The following is a 12,888-nucleotide window of genomic DNA, read 5'->3' on the forward strand; positions in this document are numbered from 1 at the left end:
GGAAAGCAGCTGATATAGAAAGGTATAAAATTCAAAGTGACCTGACAAACTGGGAAAATGTCCTCGGGCTTTGCATGCAAAGGTAGAAATAAACCACTTTAGCAATTCAGGATGAATAACTATTTAGATAGCAGTGCTGCTGGGAAAAAAAAAAGTAGATCTTGAGATTATAATGGATCACAAACTTACTGAGTCAAGAACAACAAGGAAAGGAAAAAAGCATCCATAAATAGCTCTGCTGCATGCAAGACATTAAATATTATTTCCCCTGAAAGAGGATACCATGTAGCATGTCCAGTTTTGGACACCTTACTTCAAGAAATGTACACAAGTTGAGAGAACCCAAACTATAAAAAAGAGAAGAAAAATTACTGATACAGAAAATATGACTTATAAGGGATAGAATTTAATTTGTATAGTTTAGAGAAAATAGTGGGGTTATAACAGTTTTCAAATGTGTATGAAGTAATTACAAAGAACAAAGGAAGATTATGTTCATGTCCACTACAAACAGTGGAGAGCTTAATTTATAGCAAGTGAGATAAAGATTAAGAAGTAGGAAGAAAGTTGTACAAAAAGCTGCTCTGGAAGACTGAAATTTTCATTGTTGAAACTCTCAATAATATGTTTCTTAAGCATGTTAAAAGTGCACTTAAGGTGCACTTGGTCAGAAAAAACAACATATATTTCCTGAGACGACTTCTAGCCCTGTTTTCTATGACAGAAAAACCAGAGGGAGAGAGAGAGAAGAAAAAATCTATTTCCTGTCTATTTTCTGAAAGCCATTTCTGCTTTGATCTGATCTGAGGTATTTCAGTAGGAATTCTCTAAGCTTGCAGGAAACTGCTAAATAGGATCCTTGAGCTTGACTCTGCCTTTTATATACCTGCCAAGAGAACGGTTGCCAAAGCAGCCCAGTTGGACTGAAGCTTAAAAAGCTCACTCATATATAAGGTACACAATTCTATACAACTCCATGTGTTTTTTACCACAACAACCAGTTCTGAGGCAGCTATAAAAGCAGTACAAAAAAGGCATAAGGTGAAAAAGCAAAAACCCTGTTCTAATAGCTGACTAGCCGAATTCAACCAGAATTTTTTCATATATGGCATATGTTAAATATCCTTTTGAATAATGTGAATTCAAGCAAAATAAAAAAAAATCTGGGATTTACAAAAGAGTTAATGCTGATCAGAGCACAAAAGCTTATCTTATTTTCACAGAAGTATAATGTTTATAGGCCATCCACTAGTACAGACTTCCCATCAGTGAGTGGAAAGCCTTCCTGGCAGCACGAGTATGACCATGAATTAGTCTGTGCAAAAACAACAAAAAGAGTTTTCTATTACTTCTTCAGTTTGAATGACAAAGGTTGAAAAGTTTGTAACATCATCACAAAGCAGTATCTGATATATTCAAATTAACTATGAGGAAATCATATTTTAAAATACTTTAAATTTAAATGTAATTTCTTACTTAAGAATGCAAAGTACTACAAGTTTGAACTGTTTTCAATAAAAGGACTAGGCAGAGTTCTCAGAGGCCGCCTACTTGTCCCCTTCTCAGCTTCTCTTCTTTACAGTTACAACCTGCTATGACATTTCCGTGTGTATAATGACACTGCTGTACAAGAATTGAATGAATAAAAAATTAGTTCACAAATGTCCGAGTACAAGCTGTTTTAAAAGTAGAGCTCTGTTTTGATAAGATTTTACATGAATATTTTATATCCTTTGAGATATAAAAGGGCAGTCTTAAATGGCTTCAACTGTTCTTCAGGATGGACGTGATTTCCTTTGTAGAAAGCTGCCAGGGGAGACACGTTGTTGTCAGCTGAGACACTTAAATTTAAAAGCGGATTCAATGCTTGTTCATAAAGCCTTGTTTCTAGGGGAGATGGTTATAGATGGAGACAAAGGTATTAAAACACAACTCACACTTAAGAGAATGTAGATGAATTTAGTTTGACAAAGGTACTCATGAACAACTTAACATAATCCCTGACAATCTGACCTTTGTCGATCCGAGATTAATAGTGGTAATGGAAGCAGCAGCAGCAGTTGTTTTCTCTGAAGAATCTGCAAGGTGAAGGATGTTCCATAGCAGAGTCACAGAAGACATGATCATATGCAAGATAGATAAGATCCCACTGCGTGCTTCAATCAAGTGTTTCTGATCTACATTAACCAAAAGCTAGTGTATTTCAAAGGAGAAGGGGAGGAAAAGCATTAAACATCTCCAGCAGTAGTAAAACAGTATTAATTGAAATTTAATGGACAAAGTCTGCAACTTTAAGACTTATTAAAAATATTTTTAATAATAAGAGTATATGCAATTTTTAGTCTATTAAATAATAATAATTAATCTTTTGACTCACAATCATACAGTATGGAATGTATTCTGAACATGTGAAGCCTCATGTCTATAGTGATCAATTTTATATCATTTACCAATACCTTTGCAAAATTCAATTATTTCAGAATTTGAGGGGAAACTAATACTTTATGCAAATTTATTTACTTGCACAGAGAGTAAACACTTTTGGGTCATTTCTAAATGAATGGAAAACAAAGGGAAACATGAACAAAATCAGAACAAAAAAAAAAAAAAAAAAAAAGAAAAAGTAGCAGGACAAATATTTTTTTTCAGAATCTGGGCCAAATTCCTGACATAGACTATGCTCAGAGTATCAGATACAAAAATACCATTTCATAGAATCAGAGGAACAAAAAGACAAATTGTGAATATACAGAAGCTACAGAAAGAATATTTTGACATACTGCAAGATGAATAATCACAGAATGGTTGAGGTTGGAAGGGACCTCTGGAGATCATCTAGTCCAACCTCCCTGCTCAAGCAGGGTCACCTACATCATGTTAGACAGGGTTGCATCCAGGCGGGCCTTGAAGATCTCCAGAGAAGGAGACTCCACAACCTCTCTGGGCAACCTGTGCCAGGGCTCCGTCACTCTCACAGGGAAGAAATTCCCCCTCACGCTCAGGCGGAACTTCCTGTGCTTCAGTTTCTGCCCATTGCCTCTTGTCCTGTCACTGGGCAGCACTGAAAAGAGTCCAGCCCTTGACACCCTCCCTTCAGCTACTTATACACATTGACAAGATCCCCCCTCAGTCTTCTCTTCCCCAGGCTGAAGAGGCCCAGCTTTCGCAGCTGTTCCTCATGAGAGAGATGGTCCAGTCCCCTAATCATCTTCGTAGCCACATGCTGGCCTCTCTGCAGTAGCTCCATGTCTCTCTTGTAGTGGGGAGCCCAGAACTGGACACAGTACTCGAGATGAGGCCTCCCCAGGGCTGAGTAGAGGGCCAGAATCACCTCCCCCAACCTGCTGCCAACACTCTTCCTAATGCATCCCGGGAGGCCATTGGCCTTCTTGGCCACAAGGGTGCACTGATGGCTCATGGTTGTCCACCAGCACTCCCAGGTCCTTCTCTGCAGAGCTGCTCTCCAGCAGGTCAGCCCCCAGCTTGTACTGGTGCCTACGGTTATTCTTCCCTAGGTGCAGGACCCTGCACTTGCTCTTGTTGAACCTTATGAGGTTTCTCTTTGCCCTACTCTGCAGTTCAGGTCTTTCTGAATGGCAACACAGCCCTCTAGTGTATCAGCCACCAGCCAGAAAATTATGGATTAGATAATGCAGCCAGAAAATAAAGGCATCAGTCTGTAAAGTCCCACAAACGAAGCCATCTCTAAAAGTTTGCATCTCAGAGGTCTGAAAGTTAATTAATTCCTACTTTTGCTCCTTGACAAGGTAACTAAACAAAAAAAGGTGTAAGAATATTCTTTCAAAGATCTAATTTTTAGAAAAATGTTCTTCTGTTTAATTGATTTGTGTATATTAGCAATGAAAAACAGATTTATAGCCAAGATAGTCATATTTAGTATTTTTCCACACAAGCCTCCAAGTACCTACATACAAACACTGTTATCACAATTACATGCCTTAATTTGATGGGTGCTGTATAGGAATCTTTCAGATGCCCAGACAGACTTACCTGATGATATTGTGTAGATGGATCTAGGAGGCAATAATGAATTATTGTTGTGATACCTTCCAATAAAGTGAGAATCATATCTGGTGGAGTGACTGATGCCATCCAGAGAGGCCTAAAATAAAAGATTCATTTTTTAAGTAGTTCATCTGATGGCAAATTAATTCAATAGAATAAAATTTCTTTGAAAAAATTATCTCCACATACACATACCTATTATCAGATAATCCCGTTTCATATTTATACTGCTGAATTAAATTATCCAAATTCCTGCAAAGCTGAAGAGTCACCGAAACAACCACCCTTTGAAGAACTTTTCCCATGTAAGGCAAAGTAGAAGTTATAAGGCCTATCCACTGGGGATGCATTTTACAGGCACAGTGTTGATGCAGAGCTCTTATCACCGCGCAGAGAAACATGCCTTGACAGGTTATTGGCTGGGAGTGTAAATACTGAAGGGAAGTCATCGGCTGCTGAGGACCAATGTGCTCCAAGTCCGTTACGACAAATTCAAAGCCTGTTTCATTTTCCTCAGGCACAGTCATTACTCTGTGTTCCAAGACAATCAGCCGCTGGAGTACTTTTAGAAGCTGTGACTGCAGCGTACTGCCATTATCAAATTCATCTTCAGAGAAGTTTATAAGGCTGTCTTCAGAGAAACCTTCTTCTACAGCCACTATGTTTTTTCCAGCTATCTTTTCACTGTGCCATTTCTGTGCACTAAAGATAGAAGATAGCAGACAATGAAGGATCACTTTCTGAACCTTGCACTTGGATAACATGTCCGAAATAAAACTAGGAAAGCCCTTTGCAGAGCTTTCTATGACTTTTGCCAACTCAGCAAAAAGAAGCGTCAAAATTTCTATACTCATCATTTGCATATTACGGTTTCCTATTAGATCCTGTGAGGTTACTTTAACATGAGTTGGATAGTGGCTCCGCATATAATACAAACACAAGGAGATAAGAATTTCTATATACATAGAACTCCGAAAGTTATGATTTGAATCAACTGGGATGTGACTATAGAAATCTTTGCCCATAACAGATATTCGATGTCTGGCTAGAAGATTCTGGAGCAATGAGAGCTGGGGAGTGTATGCATTGTTGACACTGGTGGTAGAGATGGCACTTACAAAAGCTGAAGGATTTGTTTTCAGAATTGCTTTAATTGCAGAAAAAGCATACAGTGTCCTTGAAGAGTCATACAGCTGGAGATAGAGCAGCACATGCTGATACAATGGATGGATATTAAAGTTGGGAGATCTTCGCATTCCTGGAGACCCCACATCACTCTCTATTTCTGAAATCTCTCCTTCTCCACAGCTGTACCAATTTTCTAAATCAAGACCATCACTAAAGAAGACATTGGTTTGCTTAAGCTTTTCTGTTTGGGCTTTCTTCTTCTCTTCATCTTTCTTTTTGGCTATTTTCACTTTAGGTTTTGCACCTGGTTGCTTAACAGACTCTTTAACAATTGTTTCTTTTTCTGACATTTTTTCAGGTGGCTTTCCTTTGAAGCTGAACTGAATACTACTGTGGCTTCGCTTTCTAGACTTTGATTCCATGGAAGTAAAAGTGAGATCAGAGAGAGACTGCTGACTTGCAGCAATACAGGGTGAAGAGTTATTTCTTGAAATTTCATCTCGTAAGCTCTCAAGTCCAGTCTCAGTTGATGCTGATAATAACTGGGAGCTGTCATTACTAAGCAAACTACTCTGGCTACTCTGAATATTTTGATCTTCACTTTTAGTCACCTCTTCAGAGTTATCTAACGGACTGAATTTGCATGAAGTATCCTCAGAGTGCAGATTATGTCCACCTAATTCAGTCTCTTCTCCAAGACCACTTACAACTTTGCATATTAGATCTGTAACCACTTGTTGCACAATTTCATCAGGGGAGTCCTCTCTCAGAGTCTGAGAGCTATCCTGAGCACTCAGGCTTTCTGTCTCTACCTCGTAACTGACGTTGTCTCCAACAGATGACTGAGAACAGCCAGAGTCAGAACTCTGCAATGTTTCAACTTGATGGTCGGGAAGGTCAAAATCAGATGCAACCATTGGAATAGTCTCACTGCTGGTACTTAATAAGGAAAGCCTGTCACTCAAAGGGTTGACAGTCAGGCTGAAGTTCTCCATTTCGTCCATAGCAAGTTGTTTTTCATTGCTCTCTTTAGGTATAAGTTGTCCTTGGCTTAAAGGCACATGAGAAAACGCTTAAAGAGAAAAACAGTAAATCATATATGTAATATTCAGAATTAAAAATAAGAATTTAAAGAATTTTTAATATGTCGACTAAGATGAAGGTACAGTACTTAGCTTCTTTTCACTCCAAACAGGAAAAAAAACGTTAATATGCAAACCACACATGTTCACTTAATCAAAGCAAGATTATTTTAGTAGTAGACTTTAGCAAAACAGCATAATTCACACACATGAAATCTTATGCAGGCTTATGTGTGTGTGTTTTCAAAAAAATTAGTAAACAGTATGTTACTAAAATTACACTAGACATGTTACACCTTCAAACTATATCAGTATGTCAGCTGAGTATGTCAGCCTCACATCATTGTGTTTCTAATTCAAAAAAAAATATTTCAGCTCTGGGTGAAACTTTAAGACATATGCATTAATTCCACTGAAGTGAATAAGACATAATAATACTCAAATATTTATTGTAGAGTATATTTTCTTCATTTAGAAGCAATGAAACTTCAAAGATACTGGAGTATCTTTGGTTAGATATAATGGGTGGACTTGGTACCAAGCCTACTGGCTTGAATTAGACAAAAAAAAAAAAAAAAAAAAAAAAAAAAAAAAAAAAAAAAAAAGTATGCATAAACAGGTGTACATATAAGCAGTAGTTACTACAGAAATTTCTTAGGAGAATTAGAATCAAAAATTTCTACTACATTTTAATGTTACTTGTAATTAATAAATAAGCAAAATTAAATAAGAAACTTCCTAAGGTCCTCTAGTGTACATACCATCTGCACAGCTAAATTTCTGCATAAAGTGCTTTTCATTTTCTTCTTCAGGGTGACAGGGAGATTTAGTCCAGTAACATTCAGCCTGTACTCGCTGAACAGAAACTCGCTGAGTTTTTGGATGGAGAAGCAGTAGGAGCAAAGGTTCAAGAACCCTTGCAATATCATGTCTTTGAAGGACTTGATTAAGCCAGGCTTGTCCCACTGACCATGTAGAACCATCTAAGCTGTTAAGACTGTCTAGCATAATAAATAAAGATCTAGAACAGAAAGAAGAATGAATTTAGCACATATTTATACTACACCCGGTGTAATTCCATTTTAATCTGATACATGATAAATTCAGTATGTTGGGAAATACACCAGTGTTTCCCATGTATAAAACAATATTTTATTTGGAATCTAAAATTTGTAGGCCAAAATTTTATATTTTAGTCCAGCTTAATGAAGAAATGACCAGGAAGAGCTAGTAACAACGTCAGTTAAGATAGCTGTACTAGTAGTATAACCAGTTAAAATATTTGTACAGCTACTAGTATAACAAGTTGTCTTTGACTACTAGAGTACTACAAAAAGACAAACTTATAAAGACAATTCATGCAGTTGCATGGAAAATAAGAGATACCTTATTCAAAGATCTTATCTTGGAGAACTGGGTGGAGAAATGTATTTGAAGATTAAACTCTTTCGACTCTCATTATTTTCTTCTTTTTTACAGTTTTAGCCTTTTGAATCTTTTTCAAATTTGGGGAGAAAACAATATACATATAGGACTCTAAATTTTTCCATTTTATGTCCTATAGTGGTATGTGCTCATAATAAGCTCTTAGCTGTACACATAGAATTATGATCATTTCCATGAGTGACAGCAGCAAGTCAAAGACATGATAACCATTTTACCCTGCCTCCCACAGCTATGTATACACGAGGAAATTTAAAAGAACATCTTCCTAGGACATATCTGCTAGCTAAGGATGATGACGCTAGTTCAGGGTCTGGAACATCCAACTTTTTCTAAGAGGATGGCCTAACACCAGAAAGCAAAATAGAAGTCCTCTGCTGCTTGTCAGTAGGTGACATTTCACATAAAAATTATTTTGTATAATCTGTATGTTTTTATGTCTTAGTGCTTACTTGTAGAGTTTTCTTAAATTCTCTTAGCTCTAGCCTTACTTTCTGTTTTTATATAATGCAATTCTGTGTTGATTTCTCTCTCTTGCTTTTGTTTTTAGCAAGTCACAGCAACAACCCAGATACTATACTCAATATACAAAAATATTTTAATTGCACTGCTGCTCAATGTATCCGGTGATCTTTCCTGCCCTACATTTTATAGCTGTCAGAAAAATCCACAACTGACAACATCACCATCATGAAAATAAATTTGTCTAACACTCAGATTCGCTTCTTCCCCTCCTTTCTGGCTCTCATGTTTACACAGAGATTTTCTAAATTCTAAATATTCTATGCTGTCAGTGTAATGTAGTTAAAATTTTGAAGCAAAATTATTTCATCTGAGTCATGGCTGCAATCACCAACCTGTCAAAGGTACGGCCAAAGGAAGACGACTTGTTAATATGAAGGTCACGAGTGAGATGCCACAGCACTGCAAACTTTGCGTGAGCTTCCATTCTTACTTTCTGTGGATCAAATTATATGTTAGATCTAACAGAATATCACTAGTCTCTCATAAGTACTGGAAAAAAAAAAGAGGTATACAGAAGCTTACAAGATATCATGAAGTTGTTATAAATCACGTATTTGACTAAGCGTTCTGGTCTTATCTTTTAATATTGAAAAACACTAACAGACAACAATAGCTTTTTACAAACAATTTTAGTAACATGAAAAGAATCCTCCCTTCCAGCTTGATCTTTCCTCCCTCAGTTTCCAAATTTGGCATGAAAAGATAATGCCATAGCTTGAACGATACTCATTTTACTCTTGCCAATTGTACAGCTCTGCTTTCAGTGACTTTAACATAATCAGTATCAAAGCTTTTGAAGACATCATGAACAGTGATCACGAGGAAACATGAAAGCTGTTGAAGAGGAAAACTCAAGGATACAGAGGTAGAGAGAAGGATGACTATCAGAGAAATATTTAGATATAAACAGCCAAGCGGTAGCGTCTGGAGTCATGGGACAGTATCAAAACACAGTATACAAGGAAGTAAGGGAATGAAAGTAGATTGGTGAGGGAGAGAGAGAGAGAGAGAGAGAAGAGAGAGAGAGAGAGAGAGAGAGAGAGAGAGAGAGAGAGAGAGAGAGAGAGAGAGAGAGAGGTAAGGATTCTCCAGCTAGATAATGCATAGATGGAGTTCATCGATAAGATGCTAATTTTTGCTCCAGTACTACAGCTTGTTTTGTAACAAATACATGCTTATTGCTAATAATATGCAAAATATTTAATTCTAAAGATAGCTTTAAGAATTTATGCCTTTATCAGTTCACTGTGGCTATCAAAGAGTTATTCCAGCAAGGCTGAAAACAATAACAAATACCATACTATGATAGGAATATACGGGTATATCTGTAAACAACAGTTTTATCCAAGAAACAAGGAAGTCACTAAGCAGCTGTAGGACTGAACAAAGAAAGCACAGAAATCAGGATAGCTACACCAAATAAACATGAAGTAAAATTAGTTTCAAATACAATGAAGGCTTAAACTAAATTACTAGATAAGCAGGGAGACAAAGAGAAGATGCAGGTTTTGTTTGTTTCTTTTAAAATGTGTGCTTATAGGAAGTAAACAGTAGGTATTTTTATCTTTAATCAAAAAGAACCCCGATAACAAACTATTAGTATCTCTGAGAATCTGCCACACTTCCAGACTTCACTGACAACATACAGCTTAAGTTCTGTAGCCGCTAATACAATGCAAATTTTAAGTCAAAGCTACAAAAAAAAATGCAAATTATAAAAAGAACACTAGACAGATAATAGACTCAGACTAAAAACTAGAGAAACAGCAGCATTCTGCAAAGAAAAATAAACAGAAAGTATATTTAGAAAAAAATATGCTTATCACAGGAAAAAACTGCTGCCAAATACATACATGGTTACACAAAATAATTCAGTAGCATCTGCTGATTAGAGAGATAAAATAAACAATCCTCAAACAAGTGGAGAAGACTTCATGTGAGCCTTTGCAATCCATGCTGTGAAGATTTAAGGAATTAGTCACAGCAAGGTTGGCAGAAATGAGTGTGTGCCACCTCTTTGGACACAGTAGTTCACAGACCAGCGTAATATGCCAAATCAGCAGCAGTATTATCAATATGTCAAGCTGTGAACTGCAGTGATTGAAAAGCAGACTCACATTCAGTTCAGCTGACCTTGTTAATCTCTGGCAGAAAGGCAGAAAAGATAACTGCTTGTGAAATCACTCAAGCATGAATTGCCAACACTTGTAAACAACTAACTTCATATCATCCACTCCATAGGGGCTGTGAAGACAGTTTGTACATCTAAAATTTAAGGCACTACAAAAGCCGCTACTCAAATGTCAAACTGATTGCCTCTATCTGAAACAAATTTTTAGAATAAATGGAGCACCAGTGAATATAAGTGGAACACCTATTAACCAGTGTAAGAGCTAAGCATGTGCTTTATATATAGGTAAGTAGAGCATTTCTTTTGATAAGAGAAAAGTCTCCTACATAAAACAGTCTGTGCTGCTGAATGCTGAAAAGCTCCCTTTATCTAGTAGGAAAGTGTAGACATATCACAGACATAAAATAGACCTTGCTTGTCATCAACCTGAGTATCTTGTAGCTTCAAAAGATTTTGAAAAATACTACTGTACTTGCACTACCTAAATGAGGGCAAAGGAGAGGTATTCAGTAGGATAGCCAAGATCACTTCCGAAAAAAAGCCAGCAGTGATATAGGAGTCCTTTGTGCAGCAGTAAGGGAGAGGAAAAACACACCATGTGAAATCATGAGCAAATATCTTGATCTGTGGTACCATAACAGGAGTTAGGACAAATTACAAAGTACTAACGAGAAACCAAATACTATTATCAGACAGATAATATTATATTATCAGGCAGAGAAGCAGCTCTCAGATCATTCAAAAGGTTCTTCTCTGATCATGGTCCACAGCTTTTACAGGAGATAGAGATGGAAAAAAAGACCTTCAAGAAAAGAGTAGCTTCAGCAACATACTCAAAATGAACGTGCAGAAAACTTGCAACCCAGCTGTCATGTCAGTTATAGCAGATAAAGCAAGAGTACTTCCACAAAGATGCAGATGCAAAGAAATCTAGCAATTACTGTAGAGCAGTTTATTAGTTGTCCTCTAGATGTGGCAAGCATATGAGATTTAAATTTTGATCATTTCTGACAAAGACAAATAACTAGAGAAAAAATGAGCCACATGAAATTGGGAAGAATTGTACAGGAGCCTCTTAACTGACAACTTGAAGGAAAAAAAACTGTTACAGAAACACTCCAGTGAGAAATAGTTAACTGAGAGAAGTTGCAGAGGATGGAGCTCAGAAATATCAAGCATAGCTCTTGGGATCTGCAAATAAAGTAAAACCTTATTAATTACAAGTGGCTCTTTGGTCTGATATTTACATTAGCTGTTACAAAAAGAACAAGATAATGTATGAATGGTCAGAAAGACAAAGAAAACAAATTCACTCTCAGAGAAAAAAGAAATTAAGGCAGAAGCAGCAAACCAGTAACATCAAATGCAGCAGACTCAGAAGGATGTTCCTCAAGGCAAGCGAAAGAAACCAAAAACAGACCTGTAAAAGAGGTGGTTGCACAATAACAAAGGCAGTAAAGACAACTGATGTCAGAGGAAAAGAATAGAGAGACCCAAAAGAATAGAAAGATAAAGAGTGCCACTGATGACTGTCTTCAGAGAGAAAATACCCAACATCACTATCAAAAAAAAAAAAAAAAAAAAAAAAAAAAAAGACTCAGGTGTGGTAATGACAAAACTTAGTTTTTACTCCAAGTTCCATGGAGGAAAGAAAGCTGAAGGGCATAGATGCTATATTAAGATAAATAATTTGACAAGATGCAAGAATTAGATGAAATAGGAGGGTGCACCTAGGAAGGCTGGACTACAGTTGGTTAGGATAAAGCAAAATAAATGCTTAAATCCGAAGAAGCTGCACAGTGAAAGAAGAGCTGGAATCCAGAAAATCTAGGTCCAATTCCTACCATTACCAGGCCTTTTTTACATGCTTTGATTAAGACTTTATCTTTATTGATAATGTTCCTTTGTACAAATTATTCCCTGTTCTCCAGAGAAGCAGAATGAGGAAAAAGGAATCAATATTTGTGAAACACCAAGATGTCATGAAAACAGGAATCAATTACAGAGATAAGATTAGGTGTTCTTGTGAGTAGGAACACAGGAAAGAGTGGTAATGCCAGAGGGTGGACAAATCTGACATTCTGCATAAAAGGCAAGTATTTTTAATGTTTGAAACAGTCATATAAATAAAAGGCAACATTTAAAAAATACTGGAGTTATTTATGCCCTCCAGTGAAGCACCATGTCCTTTTTCCAAACATGTTTCTCTAAAAGAAAGCATACATTTAACTTGTCTTTTAGTAACCATGAGAACAACTTACCTTGTCTCTGTGAGTCAGCTGCTGACTAATAACATCTTCGCAAATGCTAGAAGATGGAACAAGGTTGTGTAGCTGATAGAAGAGCTCCACACTCTTCTGATGATGCTGAGGAGTTCCATCACCCAACTGGTCCCAGAGAGTTAAAGCTATATGCTTTGTACATGAAAATAAATGTTGCAAAAAAGACAACTGAATGAGTATCATATTTTGGTTTTTTGTCCTCCTCTAAACTATTTTGAGATACTTGCAGTGATGGAAGACACTCCATCTGATGATACCGTATGACTAACAA

The 12,888-nt window shown here is 36.8% G+C and overlaps 1 protein-coding gene across 2 annotated transcripts in view; it reads right to left on the bottom strand.

Moving 5' to 3' along the window:
* The window catches only part of DOP1A (DOP1 leucine zipper like protein A), a 62,043-nt gene that overhangs the window by 20,058 nt on the left and 29,097 nt on the right, over positions 1–12,888 (bottom strand). For both annotated transcript variants that reach the window (XM_062572805.1, XM_062572804.1), the window contains exons 16-21: positions 12,597–12,749; positions 8,537–8,637; positions 6,998–7,257; positions 4,222–6,226; positions 4,012–4,123; positions 2,014–2,193 (exon numbers count right to left, since the gene is read on the bottom strand). In XM_062572805.1, coding sequence (XP_062428789.1) covers positions 2,014–2,193; positions 4,012–4,123; positions 4,222–6,226; positions 6,998–7,257; positions 8,537–8,637; positions 12,597–12,749 — 2,811 coding nt within the window. The remainder of the gene's footprint in view (positions 1–2,013; positions 2,194–4,011; positions 4,124–4,221; positions 6,227–6,997; positions 7,258–8,536; positions 8,638–12,596; positions 12,750–12,888) is intronic.

This window comes from Rhea pennata, chromosome 3 (assembly GCF_028389875.1).
Source record: "Rhea pennata isolate bPtePen1 chromosome 3, bPtePen1.pri, whole genome shotgun sequence".
In the NCBI taxonomy this organism is placed as follows: Eukaryota; Metazoa; Chordata; class Aves; order Rheiformes; family Rheidae; genus Rhea; species Rhea pennata.